The sequence below is a fragment of the Sapajus apella genome, unplaced genomic scaffold (assembly GCF_009761245.1).
Source record: "Sapajus apella isolate SASKATOON/1434 unplaced genomic scaffold, GSC_monkey_1.0 scaffold12, whole genome shotgun sequence".
Lineage (NCBI taxonomy): Eukaryota > Metazoa > Chordata > Mammalia > Primates > Cebidae > Sapajus > Sapajus apella.
The window spans coordinates 2,843,837-2,866,431 of NW_022436952.1; the positions used below are offsets into that span (position 1 = coordinate 2,843,837).

General features: G+C 43.6%; 2 protein-coding genes across 2 annotated transcripts in view; both read left to right on the forward strand.

Moving 5' to 3' along the window:
• Positions 1–3,197, forward strand: part of LOC116552850 (keratin, type I cuticular Ha3-II) — a 6,953-nt gene extending 3,756 nt beyond the window's left edge. The window contains exons 3-7 of the mRNA XM_032279734.1: positions 107–263; positions 1,166–1,327; positions 1,418–1,543; positions 1,719–1,939; positions 2,741–3,197. Of these exons, the coding sequence (XP_032135625.1) occupies positions 107–263; positions 1,166–1,327; positions 1,418–1,543; positions 1,719–1,939; positions 2,741–2,858 (784 nt within the window). The 3' untranslated portion in view covers positions 2,859–3,197. The remainder of the gene's footprint in view (positions 1–106; positions 264–1,165; positions 1,328–1,417; positions 1,544–1,718; positions 1,940–2,740) is intronic.
• An 11,404-nt stretch (positions 3,198–14,601) lies between these two features.
• On the forward strand, positions 14,602–20,231 carry LOC116552825 (keratin, type I cuticular Ha3-I). The gene is made up of 7 exons (XM_032279713.1): positions 14,602–15,500; positions 16,502–16,584; positions 17,301–17,457; positions 18,708–18,869; positions 18,963–19,088; positions 19,264–19,484; positions 19,697–20,231. The coding sequence occupies exons 1-7, from the start codon at positions 15,153–15,155 to the stop codon at positions 19,812–19,814; spliced, it is 1,215 nt and encodes a 404-aa protein (XP_032135604.1). The 5' UTR covers positions 14,602–15,152; the 3' UTR covers positions 19,815–20,231.
• The last annotated feature ends 2,364 nt before the right edge of the window (positions 20,232–22,595 follow it).

The following is a 22,595-nucleotide window of genomic DNA, read 5'->3' on the forward strand; positions in this document are numbered from 1 at the left end:
GTAGAATGAAATTGACTATGTCAGCCACGTAAAGGCCAGGAAACAAAGGTTTTTTTTTTTTTTTTTTTTTTTTTTGACCTCTTTTGATCTCTGGCTGTGTGTGCAGGTACCAGACTGAGCTGTCCCTGCGGCAGCTGGTGGAGTCAGACATCAACAGCCTGCGCAGGATTCTGGATGAGCTGACCCTGTGCAGGTCTGACCTGGAGGCCCAGGTGGAGTCCCTGAAGGAGGAGCTGCTTTCCCTCAAGCAGAACCATGAGCAGGTGAGAGTCCCAGCCCCCACTATCCCAACACTGAGAGCTCCATGACCCGCCTGTGTAGGATAAGGTAAGTCTTCATTTGCTAAGCACCCTAGACCTAACAACATTTTGCTGGTTGCTCAAAATATACTTTGGGGTTTGTTGGGGAATGAATGGTGCTTACCTCTTTTACATAAAGGAGTGTAGTAAGCTGACCTATTTCCTCTTGAGGCCAAATACGTGTGGCTGAAAGATCACACAAATATCTTTAAACTACTGTCTACTGTTTGATGCGATCCATTAGCTTCTGAAGAGGTGCCACGTTAATGACAGAGACTGGAAGGAGACAGAAAACATTCTTATAGTCTGTTTCACCTAGATAACTAGAACTCAGTCTGGGTAAATGGATGGATGGATGAGTGGATGGATGGATGAACTGATGGATGGGGAAAATGGGAGAAATGAAATAAATAATGGTTGATTCAGATCTCATGGTTGAATGCAGTACTAGGAAATCAGATGCATGTCTCAAATATTAGATGTTTTCATAATTAAAACACGTGTCATACTCTAATAGTATCCTATGAAATAAATAGGAATTAAACTTGGTTTCTCTATATTTAAGTAGCAACAATTATAAGCTGATTATCATGTCAGGCTTTTCACTGAGCAAAGGGGAAATAAGAAAGAAATGATAGAATCTTGGATTGGGTAGAAATACTAGCAATCATTTAATGAAGCAGACTTATCATATACAGATGAGAGAAGAAATTCAGAGAAGAGGCCATAAATTTCAGAGGTGACAACTGGGCTTTAATGCATGTTTCCTAATCTGTAATGCAATTTTCTTCCCATTATATTGAACTGCCTCAAAGTTATTTATAGACTTCTCTCTGTGAGTTTATTTCTTACCTTTTCTTCATTAGGAGGTCAACACCCTGCGCTGCCAGCTTGGAGACCGCTTCAATGTGGAGGTGGACGCTGCCCCCGCTGTGGACCTGAACCAGGTCCTGAACCAGACCAGGAGTCAGTATGAGGCCCTGGTGGACACCAACCGCAGGGAAGTGGAGCAATGGTTTGCCACACAGGTGGGCATCTAAGCACGCAGTCACTCAGGACCCGAGGCCCCTAGGGCCCTGGAGGCAGGGTCTGATCCTTTCTCCCCTTGGGTGTTTCAGACCGAGGAGCTGAACAAGCAGGTGGTGTCCAGCTCAGAGCAGCTGCAGTCCTACCAGGCGGAGATCATCGAGCTGAGACGCACGGTCAACGCCCTGGAGATCGAGCTGCAGGCCCAGCACAACCTGGTGTGTATTGTTCAGCCCTGCTGGTGAGTGATGGGATGTTGGGAGGCAGAGTCCCGGGCCTGCCCTTGGGACCACACGCTCTCCTTAGCTCTTGGAGCTGTGACTTCCTTGGAATCCTATGAAGAAAGGCTTTGAAGGAACAGCTCTCTGACATTCCTGATCCTCCCCACCACAGCGAAACTCTCTGGAAAACACGCTGACAGAGAGCGAGGCCCGCTACAGCTCCCAGCTGTCCCAGGTGCAGAGTCTGATCAGCAATGTGGAGTCCCAGCTGGCGGAGATCCGCTGTGACCTGGAGCGGCAGAACCAGGAGTACCAGGTGCTGCTGGACGTGCGTGCCCGGCTGGAGTGTGAGATCAACACATACCGGAGCCTGCTGGAGAGCGAGGACTGCAAGTGAGTACCTAGTAGGTGGCATCCCTGCAAGGCATATGCACAGTTCTACTATAGGATAAAATGGGGACTTCAAAGATCAAGTTTCAGATGCCTGTCTGTCTGTAGAGGCCAGAGTTTTATATTACAGCTGTGGGAAGTACAGGATATTTGTTGCTAACATTACCTGGGCTAAAGATATTTTTTTTCAAAAGATAGTCAGTGGACCTGACTGCTTCCTCCAGTAGAGATTTTTTGGATGCTGATGTGCAAATCAAGCTTTCTGTCTTCAGGAGTGTCTTGTCACCATAAAAAAGAAAACAAAACTGTAACAATCATCACTCTTTCTGATTTAAACAGAACTTTCAAATCCACTGTTTCCTTAATTTTTGTTAGTGTCATTATCACCGTCTTCTAGATGAGCGTTTGAGTGTCAATAGGGATGACGATCAATAACTAACAGAGGATAGCAGTTGCCAGCGAACATAATATTTTTATGAACACAATCTTGTGGAGTTTTCATAGTTCTGTGGGATTGGTTCTATCAGTACTACCTTACAGGTGGGGAAGCTGAGGCTTAGAAGGAGGAATTGACTTCCTTGTGTGCCCAGGGTCATAGAAAGAAGGCTGGGATTCCACCTTGCATGTTCTTTGCTCATTTCTGCCACTGTATCTCAGCTCTGTAGAAAGAGTGATCCAAACTAAGGCAGGGCTTCCTAGGACATCAGAGAACGGGTTCAGCTTGTTTCCGTGTCTCCCTGGGTTGAGCCTCCCTTGTTTTAATCACAGTTCTCATGCTGACGGTCTAATGCTTCCGTATCCCAGGCTGCCCTCCAACCCCTGCGCCACCACTAATGCATGTGAAAAGCCTATTGGATCCTGCGTCACCAATTCTTGTTGTCCTCGGTCCCGCTGCGGGCCCTGCAACACCTTTGGGTGCTAGATACCCTGGGACCAGCAGGAGTACAGCATGAAGACACAACTACCATTGGCCGGTCAGTTCTGCCTCTCTGATGACCATCAGCCACTGGACCTCACCCTGAGGCATCATCATCAATCAGGGTCTGGAGGGAGAACAAATGCCCTGCATTTGGGCCTGACTCTGAGTGGAGGCCCAGCTGATCCTCCTTACCCCAGGCCTCTCTCCTGTAGTCAGTTTGTGTTCTGATGGTCTGAGAGTTTGGAGCTGTCACAGTCCCATACGAGGTGTTTTGTTCTTTCTGCTGTTCTACCTTTATTGCAGTTCCCCAAATCACCTAATAAACTTTCCTCTTGCAAAGCAGACATGATTCTCATTTGTATTCATTCTTTTCAAAGTGTTGACTCTCTGTGTGTGTCTTATAAGGCCACTTGAAAGCAGAAGGAGGACTTTATAGGTTAATCATCTCCTAAAAGGTCTTCATCACCTTTATTAACATTCATTAAGCACAATGAGTCCTAGCATCCACTCAGGCCAGTGTAAAACAGGTGGGTTCACTAAGACGAGAGGCCTCATCTGAATATGATAAACGTATTTCTCCTGGGACCTTACTTAGTAAAATGCAACGGTTAACATCTCCAGGCAGTTTCACTTTTTCTTTGAAGTCCCTACCAGAGGATGACAGAAGTTAACATTTATTGAACACCTACCAAATACCAGGAATTGTACAACTACTCACAGTGGGGAAGGAGCAATGGGAGGACTGAATCCAGAGTTCACTCTCCGCTTGTCAGTTACACAGGAGGTGTGGCTATGAGACAGTGAAACTAATTTCACACAAGCACCCAGAGCTCATACATCCTCCTGGGGAGACACAATGTTATCAGTGCTCAAAGCATCTCTGAAACCTTCCTTTGTGAAATACTGAATAACTCAAAGGTAAAAAGCACCATCTTGCCATCTTCCATATTTGAGCAATACCCAACCTATTTTTAAAGTGTTTCTTTTCTCACTTGAATTGTTTAACCAGGGGAACTACATATGTATTTTGGGACCCTCACCCACAAAGTTATTTAGAATCAGATTAGGATATTACAAGTCAGGTGCCTGCAAATGCTAACAGTGACCATGGTGCGGGTGCCCGGCTCCTACTGCTGCCCTCTGACGTCTAACCAAGGTTAATGGCTCCCATCACGGTGTGTGCTGTGCTTTGTGCCAAGGCCACTCCCTGAGTCCGCAGATTGTCCCCAGATAACCAACCTGCTAATTATGTCTTCTTTCCTTGAGATGATGCTGATATTATCTCCCCTGCTGTGGGTTGAAGCCGTATATTGTCACATCTCAGTCTTAAATTCTTAAAAAAATTTTAATTTTTTTGAAGACAGAGTCTCACTCTGTCACCCCAGCTGGAATGCAGCGGCACAGTCATGGCTCACTGAAGCCTTGAACTCCCCAGGCTCAGGCTATCCTCCCACCTCAGCCCCTTGAGTAGATGGGACTACAGGCACGCACCACCACACATGGCTAATTTTTGTATTATTTGTAGAGACAGGGTTTTGCCGGATTATCCATGCTGGTTTTGAACTCCTGGGTTACAGTGATCCGCCCATCTCAGCCTCCCACATTGCTGGGATTATAGGTGTGAGCCGCTGTGCCTGGCCAGTCTTAAATTCTTGTGGTCTCATATTCTAGTTCATTTAGTGTTTCCTCCTTTGTTATTGATGTCCTGCAGCTTAGGCAGGAGACCTTGAAAGATCATCTGAGTGGCACTCCATGCTGTGCTCAGCATATCTTAGACCCAGTGTGTGGACTCTAACCTCTCTTTCCTCAGGGTGAGTTCATTCCCAGGAGCCACCTCCATGCTTCATGCAAATCACCCTTGTTCAGTTTATCTTGGCAGTTCTCCACACTGCTGGCATCACTGTCCACTGATAGTTACCTCTCAGCTGCCTTCACCAGGAACAGTACCTCCCAAATACCCTGTTACATGCTTTGTGAGTGAAATCTCAAAGTCCCCAACACAGTAAATACACTTTGTTCTTAGTGTTCAATGTATAAAATATTAAGCAAAACTTGTATCTACGTTTGATGGCGTTGTGTCAGTGGTAAACATGGGTCTAGGGAAAGCAGTCCTTAGTTCTTATCTCTGCCATGGTGCTTTCCTTGGAGGATAAGAGAAAGGAGTGTCAGGGAGATCACTTTTTCTCAGGACAAAGGCAAATTGGGAAGGGTCAGTGTTACCACCGAGAAATAAAACTAAAATCCTAAGTCCCCAGTTGACAGAATGGACACTGTCTTGGCCAAGGGGACCAAAGGGAAACCTTAAAAACAGAGTCACATGTATGTTTATTGCAGCACTTTCACAATAGCAAAGATTTGGCACCAACCCAAATGCCCATCAGCAGTAGACTGGAGAAAGAAAATGTGGCACATATACACGATGGAATACTATGCAGCCACAAAAAGGATGAGTTCATGTTCTTTGCAGGGACATGGATGAAGCTAGAAACCATCATTCTCAGTGAACTAACACAGGAGCAGAAAACCAAACACTGCATGTTCTTATTCATAAGTGGGAGTTGAACAATGAGAACACATGGACACAGGGAGGGGGACATCACACACTGGGGCCTGTCTGGCAGTGGGGGGCTAGGGAGGTATAGCATTAGGAGAAATACCTAATGTAGATGATGGGTTGATAGGCGTAGCAAACCACCATGGCATGTGAATACCTATATAACAGACCTTCACGTTCTGCACATGTATCCTAGAGCTTAAAGCAGAATTAAAAAAAAAAAAAAAAAAAAAAAAGAAAGGAAAAAGAAGAAAAAAAGAGTCCCTGACCAAGACAGGATGGGAGGTCAGACATGCCTCAGTATGCCCCTTCCTTATTAACCTTTAACCAGAATTCTTTCCTAAGGAGTAAGCAGAAACCAGCTCCGGAAAATAAGAAACAGATGAATCCTTCCTTCAGCCAATCATCTGAAGCTGTGACCGGATTCGTCCTCCCTTTTGCAGTTTCAACACAAGAACCCACCAGCGTTCCTTCCTGATAAGGGACCACCAACCATGGAGTGGCTCTGACCAGTCTACAGAGGATGTGCCGTGAGGGTTTTCCCATCCCCTGCCTTACCTTTTGACATCAGACGGACAAAAACCCCATCCTTGGGTCATGCTATTGCCACCATTTTTGAACATGTGACCCATGAAGAGGCATGAAGCTCAACTGCACATGCTTACATTTGTCTTTTCATAATCATGACTCCCCTTATAGCTTAATAAATAGTACACTTGGCCACCTAGCTCAGCATACATTCCTTTCTCACATTTTCCCCCTTCAAGCTGCTTACTCTTGGCTTCTGCCAGAGGCTACGTTTCCCAGCTTGCAGGATGGCCAACCTGGAGTCTCCAGCCTTTTATGAGAAATAAAGCTCTCTCTTCCAACTTTATGAATCTTGTGATTTTTCAGTTGGCACTACTCAGCTTCCTGACCTGGCAAGATACACTGGCTGTAAAATTCACCACGATATTATTACAGTCTGTGATCAGCCATCTAGTGTGACAAGGCAATGCTGCTGATGAAATGTGGGTACAATACTAGCTTGTCTCACTTTGTAATTTTAAAATTTCTAGTGAAATTAAACATTTAAAAATGTTTTTATTGGTCATTCATGTTTCTTCTCTACAAATTCAATTCAATTCAACATATAATCATTGAGTGCTTATGATGGTGCCGGTTGGGCAGAGCAGTGAACAAAGCAAAGACCTGCTCTAAGAAGCTTACTTTCAAGTGGGAGGAGACACACAATAAAAAGGGCAAACAAGCATGACCACGTCAAGCAATAAGTGCTGAGAGGAAAGGTAAGCAAGGGAAGAGAACAGGAGGCGGAAACTTTTGGATAAGGTGGTCAGGGCACTCTAGTCTGATGAGGAGAAATAGGGTTTAATCTATTTACATTTCATTTTATTACTGACTTTTGGGGCTTATTTAAAAAACCTTACTTTGTGCTTTCTATTAAGCATGATTTTTTTTCTTTGCTTATTGTTTCCTCACTTCCTGACACCTGTGGATTGATGTTTTCTTTGTTCTTCCTTTAAATATGCATTCTTAATTTTTAAATGTGCACACTTGATTTAGCACTCTCTAATTTAATCTCTTTCTTCTTGCATAAAAAACAAGGCCCACAGGAGGTGTTTTTGTTTTTTGTTTTTAGGAGGCGGGGTCTGGCGGTGTTACTCGGGCTGGAGTGCAGTGGTATAATCACAGCTGATACAGTTTGGATGTTGTCCCTGCCCAAGTCTCATGCTGAATTGTAATCCCTAATGTTGGAGATGGGGCCTGGTGGGAGGTGATTGAATCATGGGGGCAGTTTCTCATGAACGGCTTAATACCATCCCCTTCTGCACTGTCGTCGCAACGATGAGTGACTTCTCACAAGATCTGGTTGTTTAAAAGAGAGTAGCACCTCCCCCACTCCCCCACTCCTTCTCCCACCATGTGAGAAACCTCACTCCACCTTTGCCTTCCATCATGACTGGAAGCTTCCTGAGGCCTTCACAGAAGCAGAAGCCTCTATGCTTCCTGTGCAGCCTGCACAACTGTGAGGCAATTAAACTTCTTTTCTTTGCAAATTATCTATTCTCAGGTATTTCTTTGTAGCAGCGTGAGATTGGAGTAATACAAGGGCCTAAGGCAGCCTTAATCTCCCAGCCTCAAGCCTCCGAAGTAGCTGGGACCACACATGCATGCCACCATGTCTGGCTAGTTTTTTACTTTTTATTTTTGTAGAGACAAGGTCTCCCTATATTGCTTAGGCTGGTCTTGAACTCCTGGGCTCAAGTGATTCTCTGTGTTGGCCTCTCAAAGTGTAGGGATTGCAGGTGTGAGCCACTGTGCCCTGTCAGAAATTTTTATGTTATTTACTTTAAGCTTTACCTTGGTTTATTGATTGATTGATTGATTGACAGGATCTTGATCTGTTATCCAGGGTAGAGTGCAGTGGTAGGATCATAGATCACTGCAGCTTCAACTTCCTGGGCTAAAGCTATCCCCTTGTTGCAGCCTTTCAAGTAATTGGGACTATAAGCACATGCCACTATGCCTAGCTAATTAACTTTTTTTTTTTTTTTTTTTTGTAGAGATGAGGGTCTTTCTATGATGCCCAGGCTGGTCTTGAACTCCTGGGCTCAAGCAATCCTCTCACCTTGGCCTCTAAAAGTGCTAGGATTATAGATGTGAATCACCACGTCCAGCCTTTCCTTATTTTTATGCTCCAAAATTTGGTCATTATTATTATTTAGAATTACCTACATTTTTACCAGTGTATTTGTTTCTTGGACTTTATTCCTCCTTTCCGCTTTTAACTTTCTATTTTCTGAAATACATTCTTTGGTAGTTTTTATAGAATTTGCTATGGGGTTCCGAAACTCATGTTCAAATTTAATTGCCAATGTGTTGGTATTATGAAGTGAGACCATTAAGTGGTGATTAGGCCATGAGGACCCTGCCTTCATCAGTGGATTCATGTCATTTTTTCATGGGAGGGGGGTAGTTATCATGAGAGTGGGCTTGTCATAAAGTGTGTTTGGCCTCCTTTTGCTCTCTGGCTGTCATGCTTTCTTGCATTTCCACCTTCTGCCATGGGACAATGCAGCATGAAGCCCCCCATCAGATGCCAGCATCTTGATATTGGACTTCCCAGCCCATAGAACTGTGATAAATAAATTTCTTTTCTTTATAAATTACCCAGTGTGTGGCATTCTGTTGTAGCAACACACAGCTGACTAAGAATCTATAAGGGATGATTTCTCTGTTATTTTCTGAAAATGTCTTTTCTTAAATGATGATTTAGTTTGCATAAAATTCTAGGTTGACAGCTATTTTACTTCAGCATTCTGGAAATATTATACCATTATCTTCTGGATTTTGTTGTTGATGCTGAAAAGCCTATTGCAAATCTGTATTTCCATTGTTGGTAATTCTTTTATTTGTTCTCTCTTTGACTGTTTCCAAGATCATCTCTCTGTCTTTGGTGTTGTGCAGTTTCACTATGTTATTTCTAGGGATGGTTTATTTTAGTTTTCCTATTTAGGACTTATGTGCTTCTTCATTAATTCAGGTATTTCAATACCTGTGGAAAACTCTCAGCCATTGTATTTCTTGAATATTACTTCTATCTTATACTCCATGTTCTACTTCACTGAAGTATAATTAATATGTCACATATATAATACATATACTATAAAATTTACCTACCTAAAGTATAAAATCTAATGGTTTTTAGGATAATGACAGTTATAACTACTGCTACCATTTTAGAGCATTTTATTACCTCTAACAGAAACCTTGTACCCATTCGTAGTCACTCTCCATTCCCTGCAACCCTCCAGGCCCAGGAAATCACTGCTGTCTCTATAGATTTTCCTATTCTGGACATTTTATATGAATGAAGTCATACATGTGTTTTTTTGGACTTGCTTCATTTACATAGTATGTTTCAAGGTTCCTCCATGTTATAACATATAACATGTATTATGGAGGAATAAGTGCATGATCCTAACCCAGGATCATGAAGATTTACTTCTTTATTTTTTTCCCTAAGTTTTCTAGTTTTAGCTGTTACATTGAGGCTCTGCTCCACTTTCAGTCATTTTTTTTGGTCTGTGGTGTAGGAAAGGGGTCAAACGTTTTATTCTTTTGCATGTGGATGTGCAGTTGTCCCAGCATTATTTACTGAAAAGACTTTTTCCCCCCATTAATTATATTGGGACCTATGTTGAAAATTAATGGACCATAAATGTGAGGGTATATTTCTTGACTCTCAATTTTATTCTGTTGGTCTATATGTCTATGTTTATGCCAATAGAATACTGTCTGGGTTACTGTAGCTTTGTAGTAAGTTTTGAAATCATGAAATGGAAATCCCCCTACTTTGTTTTTCTTTTTCAAGATTGTTTTGGTTATTCTGGGTCTTTTGCATTTCCACATGAGTAAAAGGAACAACATGTCAAGTTGTATAAAACAGCTGGGATTTTGGTAGGTGCTGTTGAACATTTAGATCAACTTGGGCGATATTGCCATCTTAACTGCAGAGCCCAGTGGAACATCTCTCTTGTAACACAGAGGTGTGTAGGAAAGAAGGACTGTACTCTTCAAGCCACCCTACCTGGATCCTCCCTATGTAGAGGGAATTACGGTTAGAAGTGGGTGAGCTATAAAAAACGGGATCTGCCGATGTGTATTGGCTGCTGGAAGGATTGGGAACTGCCATTCAACTGCCCAGCCCATGGTGCTTCTGGAAGGCAGAGCCATGAGAAATAATGGAAATCCCTCATTTAAACATTGTAGCCCCCAGTGTTCTGACCAAGTTTTCATTTTGTTGTTGTTGTTGTTGAGTAAATGTTTCTCAGTTTGTTGTAAGCCCTTTAATCAATGTCTAGAGCCTTTGACTGATGTCTTTGCTAATTTTGAGTGGCTTAATAATAGATGTCTTTCTAGGGGAAAGACTTCCCCAAGCTCTTCATACCACCATTTTTGTACTTCTTCAAAGAGATATTGGACCTTCACATTCTAGCTTGTCTGTCATCTCTTTCATATTTTCAATGTCTGAATATTTCTGTGTTATATTCTGATAAATTTCCTTAGATATATTTTTCAGTTGACTTATTCTCTTTTCATCTTTGTCCAATCTAACTTTTAACCTATCAATCGAGTTTTAAAATTTATTTTATTTTACTTTTGTAGAAAAGAAAGTCTGTTTTATTATTAATTTTTTTTGACTTGGCTTTAATAAATGCAATTCTAACAGAGATGACAATACTATATTTGGCTTTTTAAGAAAGGGATATTTCAGTCATTAAAGCAATTTGATATGTAAAAAGTGATTGAATACATAAAAGTAAAGGGAATAATGAGGCAGAAATGCATATTTTATATCTTAACAGAAATGAATAAATGTGACATTCGATTTGAAAACTATCAAAATTACATCAATGCTCAGACAAAAAATTACTGAGTCTACTTAATTTTATAAAAATGAATGTATCATTTAATGGAAAAAGTAAAACAGTTAAATTTACTGACTCCTAGAACCCTGTGAAAAGATTTTTGTGAAGCTCTGTGGAACAATTATTAATAAAATTAAGCTGACAAAACAAATACAACAACTAAACAATTTCTGTGACTTAATAGGAGAAGTATAAAATATCTAAAAATGTCCAGTAGAATTACAAGAGCTATAACTTTGTTTTTAATTAAAATTTCATTAGTTCAGTAGGAGATGAGTGAAAATTTAGCACCCTGAATAATATTCTTGATATCAAAAGAAAATTTTGACTTCTTGAAGTCACAAAAGACCTAGGGATGAAATTTTACATTTAAAATTTGCACTTTAAATTATACTCTTCACTTTTAGAAGTTCTATTTGACATTTTTAAAAACACTGCCTGTTCTTTTTGCATAGTGGCTACCTTTTTTTAAAGGGATTTGGTACCTTATTTTGTCTTATAAGCTCTTTAAACATAGTTATTTAATATTCTTGGCTCTAATTTTCTGTTTCTTGTGTCTTCTCCTCCTTGCTAATTGTGAGTTATTTCCTTGGGTGTTTTGTTAATTTATCAGCATGAAGGTTCTTGAATCATATGAGTAGCATAGATTCAACTCTCAAAGCTTAATGATAAATAATGGGTTTAACAATCTCAAAGGAGATTTTTACTAGTTTTTTTTTTACAATTTTACTATTTCAATATTAACTATTATTTTAAAATCAGAGTCTACAAGAGCCCTCAAGAGATAGTTTAGCTTTTTAAAGTCTTCCTTTAACAATAAGCATACTTTATTTTACTAGTTTACCTTTTTACTAAGGGTGTAGTGTTTAGAGAGACTTGCATCATTCAGTGGTCTTAGCCCAAATTCTCTCATAAAGACTAAAAGCCTTATCCCATTTCTCTAGTCTAATTTATCCTTTTTCAATTTAGACACTTTCACAAGCTGTTTGGGCAAATCACTTCTTCTTTTGGGTCAAAGCTATCCCAGTTTTAAAATCAAAGAGTTGAGTGAAATGACCAGTTAGGTCCTTGGTAGGTAGCTCCAGCATGCTAGGCTTGTAGGTTTTATGTGACTTAGATAGTATTTTCAGAAAAGAAATTTAATTTTCCTTATGTATATGGGAAGTATAGTTTATAGATGCGGGTCAGTATGAGGTGGTTCTAGCAGCTGATTTGGACCATCAGCTAGCAGTCAATGACAGAATGTTTCTCCAAGGGTTGCTCCTCCTTGTCTTTTCCTTCACCTGGAACTCATGTCAGTCAATTCATGAGCTAAAGGTAGCTTGATTTCCCTTCATCCCTTCTTAGTAGCTCACCTTTGGAATGGGCAAAGTCAGCAGTTATCATAAGGGCATGAATGCCAATCACAACAAAGGCTTTATTTGTAGGACAGCAGGCTCAAGTGCAGATCCGATTGGTTGTGAAATTCTTCAACATTTCAGTAGCATGGTGATGGGGATGGTAATGCAGTGGGAATCAGAAGATCTGGGTCCTAACTAGATGATACTAAGCAAGCCATTTCTTCGTTCTGAGCCTCAGTTTCCCCCTTGTAAAACAAAGTTGGATGAGATGACCATTAAGATCCCCAATATCTCTCTTGTTCTAAGGTTTTCCCTCTCTTAACCATTTTCATATTTGGGACCTATGTTAGGAGATGAGAGGGAGGAAGAGAAGAGCCAAATGCAAAGCCATCTGGTTTCTGATCTGTAGCTGTGGCTGGGAGGCTTGGAATCTCTATGCTCTGCTTCATCCTCTGCTAGCAAGGACATAGGGAGCCCCTCCTCTTTCTCGGCAATGTATGCCTCCTCAGGCACATACTTGAATGTTTTCCTCATTGCCTCTTTAGGATATCAAATAAGGCTCATCTTACAACTTGCGACAAGACAGAAGTGGTGTCATATGCATGGGCAGTTCAGACTATTCATGCTTCTTGGATAATTGTTCCTAAGTCAGAAACTATTGTGAATCATCAAGTTCAAACAAGTCTGGCATTTGCTTAAAGCACACTCCAATTATTGTATGAAAGTCTGTATTGGTAAGATCAAAGCTCCAAGCTTTATAACCAGGTATACAAATGGATTGCAGCAGAACTTCTGTAAGTAATGCACATCTCAACTCTGTGTATTTGAAGTCTTGGTTTACCGAAGTGGGCATTCATTACTTTAAGAATGTGCACAGGCATACAGCATACAGCAGACACACTTGTGTGACCCCCGAAGAGTCCTGGTAGCTTTCTGGTCAATGTAGCCAATACCCTCTCCATGGTCCTGATCATGCGTGGCCCCTTTGCTGCACTTGGCACTTCTGACGCCACCTCCTCTTGGAAGCACCCTCCTTCCTGCCCTTCTGGGATGAACTCATTTTCTCATTTTTTTCTTACCATTTCTCCATTTATCACGGAGTCTTTTTCCTTCTCCTGATATCTGATTGGGAAATACTCCAGAGTTTAGTCCTCAGCTCCTTGGTGCTCTTCTCTTGTTGCTCTCTTCTCCCTTAGCCCAGTTCTCTAACTCTCTCACTTGTACGAAGATTTATCTGTATCATCTTCGCTGCCATAAATTCTAGTCTTTCCTAGACTGTTGCACTAGCCTCTTTGCTGAACTCTTTGTCTCCAAACTTTCCTTCATTGTTCTAAAAACAGATAAACATTTGCTAAAACGTTTCCTAAAATGCCTTTTGTCACACCACACTCAGGTTCAGAAGCTTAAACTGGCTCTACAGCTCCCAGGGAAGTCCAAGCTGCTGCACTTCACCATTGAGTCCCCTACCCTCGGGTCCCCATACGATCCCCTATAAAGCTTTAATTTCCACCACTTCCCTTCATAACCCTCCTCTTCCTGCTGCCTAGACTTACTCTCACCCTTCAAACATGCCTTGGGCTTTCCCGCCCCATTCCCATGTGCACATTATTCTCCTTACCTGCAGTTCCTACTTTTCTCCCCTCTGCTTCTTAGAAGACTCCCCATCCCAGCACAAATCCATTACTGAGAGCCTCCAATCCCAGAGGTGCTTGTCCTTCCCAGTGTGTGAACCACCCACTTGTCACTTGTCAACTCTTGCCTCAGATTACTATTTTCCATTCATCCCTTCATCCCTCTACACGCACCCATTCAACAGTGCCTACTCGGTGCCTAGAGCTGGGGATTCAAAGACAAATTAGATCCTGCCCTTGCCTTCAGGGAACTCAAATACATACAGAGAGACAAGCACGTAAGTCATGACAATGTCACGATCAAGGTAAGAACAGAGGTTGGAGAGGAGCTAAAGATGACCGGTCTGAAGAAGGGAAGGAAGTAAGCCATTTATATTTAACCACATGTTGCGATGAAAAGGAGAGAGATCTGCGTTAGAATCCTGGCTTCACAACTTATTATCCCCTACCCTCTATGCCTTGGTTTGCACATCTATAAAATGGGAAACATACAGTTTAGCCTGAAGAGTTGTGGTGAGGAGTCATGGACATCTTAATTGTGTGTGTTTGAAGATCATGTCTGTAGAAAGGGTCTAGCTTGTAAAGTGTCCAGCACTGCCTTGGGCTTGTGCAGGTTCTTAACAAGTAAGAGCTTCTTCTATCCATAGCATTGGCCCTATCTCCAACCCCTCCTAGTGTCTACTACACCACCCTGGATGAAATTGTCCTAGGGGATATCTACTATTTGGTTGATCGACGGCATCATGGTTATGAAAAAGGCCCATCATATCAGGAAACGTGGCCATCAGGAACTGTCCCAGAAAGGATCTGTTCCTCATTCTGAGAACCATGAATTTGGAATTTGGCATTTGGAAATGTGACTTAGCAAAAGACACATGGGCAAGAGCTATGCTTTTCTATTTCATCAAGGAGGGCCAGAGGCTTGCCAAGGAGTTGGGGGCCTCAAGCCAGGAAGCAGAACAGCAATATTGTCTCTTGACCTGCTGCACCCCACTGATGAAGGCCAGGGCTTTCATGAGTTCAGGTCTTTGAAGTCATACCACGAAGCTCTTACGTTATGACGCACAGCATGGAAGAGGAGTCCTGACTTAGTGAGAAGCCCAAGTAAAGTCTTTTATGAGAGGAGAGACTCTTCTGAATAAACATAACAAATGGAGGGAAGAGCTTCTGACAATCACCAAATAAGCCAAAGAAAAAAAGGGGGGGGTTTGCCTTACACATCCACACCCTCCACAGACAAGGTATAAATGCTCTCCTGAGGAAGGAGACCCACTGCTCTGCAGCTTGGAGATTTTGGACTCTGTCTTCAGCTGGGCACTCCCTCCCTCCCTCCTTGCACCATGCCCTACAACTGCTACCTGCCCAGCCTGAGCTGCCGCACCAGCTGCTCCTCCCGGCCCTGCGTGCCCCCCAGCTGCCACGGCTGCACCCTGCCCGGGGCCTGCAACATCCCCGCCAACGTGAGCAACTGCAACTGGTTCTGCGAGGGCTCCTTCAATGGCAGCGAGAAGGAGACCATGCAGTTCCTGAACGACCGCCTGGCCAGCTACCTGGAGAAGGTGCGTCAGCTGGAGCGGGAGAACGCGGAGCTGGAGCGCCTCATCCGGGAGCGGTCCCAGCAGCAGGAGCCCTTGCTGTGCGCCAGCTACCAGTCCTACTTCAAGACCATCGAGGAGCTCCAGCAGAAGGTGAGGGGGTGCGCGACACAGTGCCTCTAGCAGGAAGTCAGGAGAGAATCTGAGCTCTGATTGAGAAACAGTGTGAGTTCTTGATGTGAATAAAAAGCTGAACACTGGCCTTTTTATTTTGTTTTCTTGAGGGTCCATCTAATCTTAGGCTTGGGACTGTTAGGTCTCAATATTTGCATAGTGTTAGTCTATGTGGAGGTAGCAGCACTTTGCATAAAAGAGCTGTAATTAAAAATGACCTCTGAATGCTTCCCCGCACTTGCCAAGCTCCAGATTATTATCCTTGAGGTGAGAGAAAAGGACTGAGTCCAAAGGAAGCTGGGGAAACGGAATCTTTTGTAAAGATTGGGTGGTTTTCTCTCTCCCTCATCTGAGCTTTTGGCTGCATGGACTGCTGGCTGCCTCTCTTCTGGGTTCCTACTTACCCTGACTTTATCGTCCTCACCTTCATGCCTCTGGGCTTTTTCTGGTGCACAGTGTCCAGTGAGAGGCTAAAATGTTTGGCTAAAATCGGGAAGATTGGAAATTACCTAGGACAAAGTAGTCCCAGTTGCCTGGGACATCTGGGAGCATGTGGCTTCTTCCCTGATCCAGCCCCTTGCAATTGCTAGTTTACCTATTTATCTATTCCACTTGATTGAAAGTTTCTTGAGGGCAGGATCAAGCATTTACCAATATTTGTGTCCTCAGCTCCTAGTATCATGCCAGAAACATAGTAGGTGTTTTTCATAAATGTCAACTATTATTATTATTGGCTTCTCAGTATTGCTTATTAGGAAAGAAAAAGATTATCTATTTATACTTTTTGCATATTTTGATGTTCTTTTTCCAAATATAATTTTGGAAATAGTCATTGAGTGCCTATTGTATATGGAAAGCATTTAATAAGATAGACAGTGATTTCTCATCCTGATCCTTCCAAGGAAGTGAATTAGTAAGGACTGCCATTGGTGAAAAATGACGAGGTCCTTGCTCATTCTTGAACATTTTGGGTCTTCTAGATCCTGTGTGGCAAGTCTGAGAATGCCAGGCTTGTGGTGCAGATTGACAATGCCAAGCTGGCCTCAGACGACTTCAGGACCAAGTGAGTGGGAAGGGGGGTGTTGCTGTTCATTCCTCTTCTCTGGCTGTTCTTCTTCCCTTTAGCCTGTTGTCAACAGAAGCTAAACGCACATTGACTGAGCTATGTTCTAGATGCTTTCCCCAAGATTCACAGAGCCACTGCACACCATAGCTGAGATCCTTTCCCCAGGCTTTAGACTGCCTTCACTCCTGCTTCTCCTCTGTAAAGTGGCATCCCCAGTCATATTGTGAGTCAGTGTAGACATCCTGGTCCCTGATGTTCTCCTATGCACAGAACCCATTCATGAGAATACAGAATGTGGGAAGTATATTATTTTGGAAATCTTAGAGTTTATCAGCTTTTATCCTAAATCCACTGGCTTTCTTTTTTCTTTTTTTAGAGACAGGATCTTTCTCTGTCACCCAGGCTGGAGGGCACTGGTGCAATCAGAGCTCCCTGTAACTTCAGATCCTCAGATTCCTGGGCTCAAGCAATCCTCCCACCTCAGCCTCCTGAGTAGTTAGGAATACAGGAGTCTGTCCACTGGATCTTTAAAAATAAAATTACCAGTGCCTTTCCCTCCAGAAACTACTGCTTGATGCCGAAAACCTAAATAAAAGAGATGGCTATAAAAATGACAAACCCTAATTTCTAATTGCCTGACAAACCAAACTAAAACAGCATCAAGGCCAACCCTGTTCCTGCTCACCCTGTCCCTGACCCTCCTATGATCACAGATATGAGACAGAGCTGTCCCTGCGGCAGCTGGTGGAGTCGGACATCAACGGCCTGCGCAGGATCCTGGATGAGCTGACCCTGTGCAGATCTGACCTGGAGGCCCAGGTGGAGTCCCTGAAGGAGGAGCTGCTCTGCCTCAAGCAGAACCACGAGCAGGTGAATTCCCTGAAGAGTGATGGGCTCAGACTCGCCAGGGCCTGTTTCACAACCGCCACAGGATCCCGGACAGGCTGTCAGTGGAGGCTCAATTAGCCGAGGAAGTAATTCTACATACAGAAAGGGATATGTAGAGATGAGTAACCTAAAGATCTGTGACATGAGATTAGGATTTTTCTGCCAGAGGCAGGAAGGAGAGTGAGGAAATTGGCAAGCCCAGTAATGAGGAACGCTGAGTAACAAGGCAGCAGCCACAGCCTCTCTGGCACCCAGGCTAGGGTGCACGCTGTAGCAGCCTTTTATTCCAATTCTCCATTTGTAGCTGGAGAAACCAGGAGGGCATAGGCCCATCAGGAAGGGGGCTGAGCTGGAACAAAATGCAACTCTCCTCGTTCCTATCCAGAGCTCTTTCTGCTGTTCAGTGTTGCTTGGAAACGGCCTTGAGCAAAACACTCACTGTCACGGCTTAGTCAGTTGGACAAAAAAGAAGACATGTATTTTATGCAACCAGCAATCCGAGAACAATGTAAACGGTGACAGTTAATATTAATCAAGTGCTTAGTATATGCCAAACATTGTGCTAAGTGCTTTAGAACTCCGGAGGCAGTTCTCATTTTAAGATGAAGAAATTGAGGCTTCAAGAAGCTTCTAAAGCAATGCATTAAGTGATAGAGATGAGGTTGAATTCAAAGTTGTCTGAAATCCACCTAAGCCTAAGTACCAAGCTATGCTTAGCAGTGAAGTGAACGGATAGTTATTGCCTTCAGCAAAATCTGTGCTGGTGGAATTGACAAATCACCCTTAAAGTCTCTTCTCTGCGAGGATGGCAGATTTTGAAGTAAGCATTCTGTATTTCCTCTTTAGCCAGACTCTCTTCTTTTTATTACCCATGCTTTAGAGAACCATATAAGGCCATATGTAAACTAGCAAAACACTGAACTGGGCATTTGGGGACCAGAGTTTAAATCATGGCCTGACGTGTGTCACCTCTGAGTCCAAATTACTGAATCTCTCTAGATGAGAAGTGGTGCATGGAACACAAAGAGCAGAGAGAGCTCATGGGCTTGAAAGTACTTGGTAAAAAGTGAAGTATGCAGATTAGTCATTGAATATAGATCCTGGTTAATGAGAGGATCAGAGGGAACAAAATTTCTTGAAAGCTTAAGAATGATCAGAAATTGAATTGCATTCTCTTAAGGAGAGCAGCAAGATCCTTTGTGAGATTTAAAATGTTGCCCTTTCTCCATCAGGAGGTCAACACCCTGCGCTGCCAGCTTGGAGACCGCCTCAATGTGGAGGTGGACGCTGCCCCTGCTGTGGACCTGAACCAGGTCCTGAACCAGACCAGGAGTCAGTATGAGGCCCTGGTGGACACCAACCGCAGGGAAGTGGAGCAGTGGTTCGCCACGCAGGTGAGCATCTAAGTATGTGGCCACTCAGGATCTGAGGACCATCCCAGGGCCCTGGAGGCAGGGTCTGATCCTTTCTCCCCTTGGGTGTTTCAGACCGAGGAGCTGAACAAGCAGGTGGTGTCCAGCTCAGAGCAGCTGCAGTCCTACCAGGCGGAGATCATCGAGCTGAGACGCACGGTCAACGCCCTGGAGATCGAGCTGCAGGCCCAGCACAACCTGGTGTGTATTGTTCAGCCCTGCTGGTGAGTGATGGGATGTTGGGAGGCAGAGTCCCGGGCCTGCCCTTGGGACCACACGCTCTCCTTAGCTCTTGGAGCTGTGACTTCCTTGGAATCCTATAAAGAAAGGCTTTGAAGGAGCAGCTCTCTGACATTCCCGATCTTTCCCACCACAGCGAAACTCTCTGGAAAACACGCTGACGGAGAGCGAGGCCCGCTACAGCACCCAGCTGTCCCAGGTGCAGAGCCTGATGAGCAACGTGGAGTCCCAGCTGGCGGAGATCCGCTGTGACCTGGAGCGGCAGAACCAGGAGTACCAGGTGCTGCTGGACGTGCGTGCCCGGCTGGAGTGTGAGATCAACACGTACCGGAGCCTGCTGGAGAGCGAGGACTGCAAGTGAGTGTGGGCCGAGTAATTATCTTCCTTGGGGCATGTGAGGTTGCTGTGGAGATGAATAGTCTTCTTGATGAAAATAAATTTATAATTTCAAGGTTTTGTTTGGAGGCAGTCCAAGGAAGAACAATATTCTTACACAAAGCCCTTTTAGTATTTTCCTATCTCTTCAGCTCATTTTACTCTAACTTGCTCCAATGATTTTCTGTCCACAGGCTCCCCTGCAACCCCTGTGCCACAACCAATGCATGTGACAAGCCCACAGGGCCCTGTATCTCGAATCCCTGTGGCGCACGTGCTTGGTGCGGACCTTGCAACACATTTGGGCGCTAGAGGCCCGACCCCCAGGAGGAGAAGGAAGGCATCAGTCACACCTCAACTCGACTTCATCCCAACATCTCTAACAGTGACCATGCCTTGGAAAGAGGTGGAAGCCTTCCTATCAGCCCTGGCTTCCAGGGGTCAGCTCTAGCCTTCCACTGTATTCCCTGGCTTGATTCTCCAGCATAAGGCTGCAAACTCTGTCTTCTGAGTCACAGAGTGAGACCTACTGCAGGATGAAGTAATATCTATTATCATAAAGACACATTTGCATGACATGTTATACTTTAACAAAATGTATCTAAATGTGATTTAGAGATGATTCCATTAAGTGTGCTAATGCTGGTGCGCATGCTATGAAACAGAACATAACTGGAGGAAATCTTCGTCACTATTTGGTCTCTGGAGATGCAATAAAAATCCTTTGTTTACCTCCTAGTAAACTTATTCAAAAGCTATAATTGCCTGTTTCGCTCATTGATTCCAAAGTTGGTTGTCTTGCATACGTTAAAAAAATAACCAGTGTTTTTCCATCAGATAAAGGGGTTATTCACCCCATATATGGCCTGTGACTTCCTTAAATGGAAAAGTCTCCATGAAACACTGTTAACCTAGATTTATTATTTGAGAAGGAGGTGGTGGGGAAGGATAATGGCAAATTCATATGAAAGTGTCTTTAGAGATACAGGAACTATTTATTTTGAGACATTAAGTTCAGGGATCTGAAAACATTTGGAATAAAAAGAAAACTGTACTAAGGTAATATAAATCTATTACCTTAACATACGGTATATAGTCTCATATACACATATGCATAACCACATATCATATGGGCATATGTACACACACACAGGAATAGGTGCATGTGGTCACACACACACACACACACACACACACACACTGTGCTGAAATATTTAGGTAGAAAGTCGGGAGCAGCAAAAGGTAGAGGGGTATAGTGGCCAGGAGGAGTGTGGGATCTGCTAGGCTGGAGGGTGGGAAGCTGCCTCGGGTTCACCTTCCTCTCTTTGTCCCTGCCTCAGTGGTCAAGGACTCCTTGTGCCTTTCTGTGATGTGGATCTGTTCTCTGCTGGAGTACACTCTCTTTCTCAGTCACCTGGGATCCGCGTCAGGTGATGGGGAACTGTGAGTGGGTTATTGGATGGAAAAGCCTCTTTTGTCCTAGTGAGCCTTGAGATTTGGTCCCATCTGTTTTTATTTATATGCAGTTGGGACCATTGTTCTGTCACATTACTGCCTTCAGTGGTGTCCAGATTTACCAATGTTTAAAAAAAACACAAATGGTAATCAAGGAAGGAAGCCCAAGGCCCGGCCCGCAGATGAGATTGATTCTCGTTTTTCACTTCTCTACTCCTACTTTTCTAAATCAATGATTGAAATGAAGAGATATCGAGAATGAGAACTCTTACTAAGATGAGAATATCATCAACCTATGAGAACAGGTAGGGAGGGCAGGAGGTAGAGTGGGGGTTGGAAATCCTCTCTAAAACTTGCAGACCACATATATATATTCAGGTGTGATAGAGACGTCTAGGGAAAAAACACCAAAAACCCTCCATCTGGGCTGTGGATACCAGAGGACAGCTAAGGAGACCAGCCCTCAACACTTGTTCATGGCCACCTTCTCTCCTTAGGTGTGGGCCAGTCCTCTCTCTTGCATTAGGCTAACATGGAGAGAATGCTGAGTCTCAAAGCCTGACCACTCTCTGTTCCCATTTGTCTTCAGCAGCACAATCCTATAGAGTGGAAAATAGGTGCTCCTGAGGATCTGAGAGTCTGTGCCCCTTTTTAGTGGAAGATCATGCCTGCAAAACATTTCTTTGAGTTTGGAAGAGAAGAATCAGTGGAAAATATCTTTATCAACTTTCAAAATAAGTAATGTGGATAGGATACAGATTTCAATTAAGTCAATGTAGAAAGTCACCTCATCATTAATCATGAATGTCTGCTGCTTGCTTGAAGGAGGAGATAAATAAATAGGTACAGAACACTGTCTTTCTCTCTTGTATATTTCAGCAACAGTGCAGAGGCAGGAAAAAATCAAGAATTCTTTTTTGTCTGAGTCGGGGTCTCACTCTGTTGCTCAGGCTGGAGTGCAGTGGTGCAATCTCAGCTCATTGCAAACTCCGCTTCCTGAGTTCAAGCAATTCTCCTGCCTCAGCCCCCCCAGTAGCTGGGATTACAGGCATGCACGACCACATCTGGCTAATTTTGTATTTTTAGTAGAGATAGGGGTTTCACCATGTTGCCCAGGCTGGTCTCCAACTCCTGACCTCAGGTGATTCACCTACCTCAGCCTCCCAAAGTACTGGGATTACAGGCTTGAGCCACTGCTTTTGGGCCTGGCAAAAGCAGTTCTTAAAGGTGAGCTTCTGTAATTCAACCCTGGGCTCTCCCAGGTGTAGACTTAATTTCTCCTTTCCACAGGTTCCCAGGTCTGCAATCGCTGAGGTCATCAGCTCCTAGAGCCAGGTCTTCTCAGAAAACAGTGCTCTGAGGAGAGAGGCTCATAGCAAGGAAGCAAGGAAACCAGAACCTGGAAATGTCTCTTAATCCCCGCCCTGCCCCTCCCTGTGAAATAAACCATGATGGTGCTGGGCTGTGAGTCTTTCTTACTGGGAGACGGTGTGGGATGCTGTGATGAGAAGAAGAATTATGGCTTGTTTTGGAGGCAGCATTTTTGGGTCCTTGTTTTGCCCTGACCTTCAGACTCCTCTTTTTGAGAGACTGCCCAGCCTTGTGGGGTCAGGAAGATCCCCTGTGTATGGAAGTGCT

What these genes read in the sequence shown, in the direction of transcription:
- LOC116552825 (XM_032279713.1), top strand. Translation starts at nt 15,153, where the DNA reads ATGCCCTACAACTGCTACCTGCCCAGCCTGAGCTGCCGCACCAGCTGC. An exon ending in TCGAGGAGCTCCAGCAGAAG is followed by an intron (nt 15,501 to 16,501) that starts GTGAGGGGGTGC and finishes TGGGTCTTCTAG; the next exon opens with ATCCTGTGTGGCAAGTCTGA. An exon ending in TCAAGCAGAACCACGAGCAG is followed by an intron (nt 17,458 to 18,707) that starts GTGAATTCCCTG and finishes TTTCTCCATCAG; the next exon opens with GAGGTCAACACCCTGCGCTG.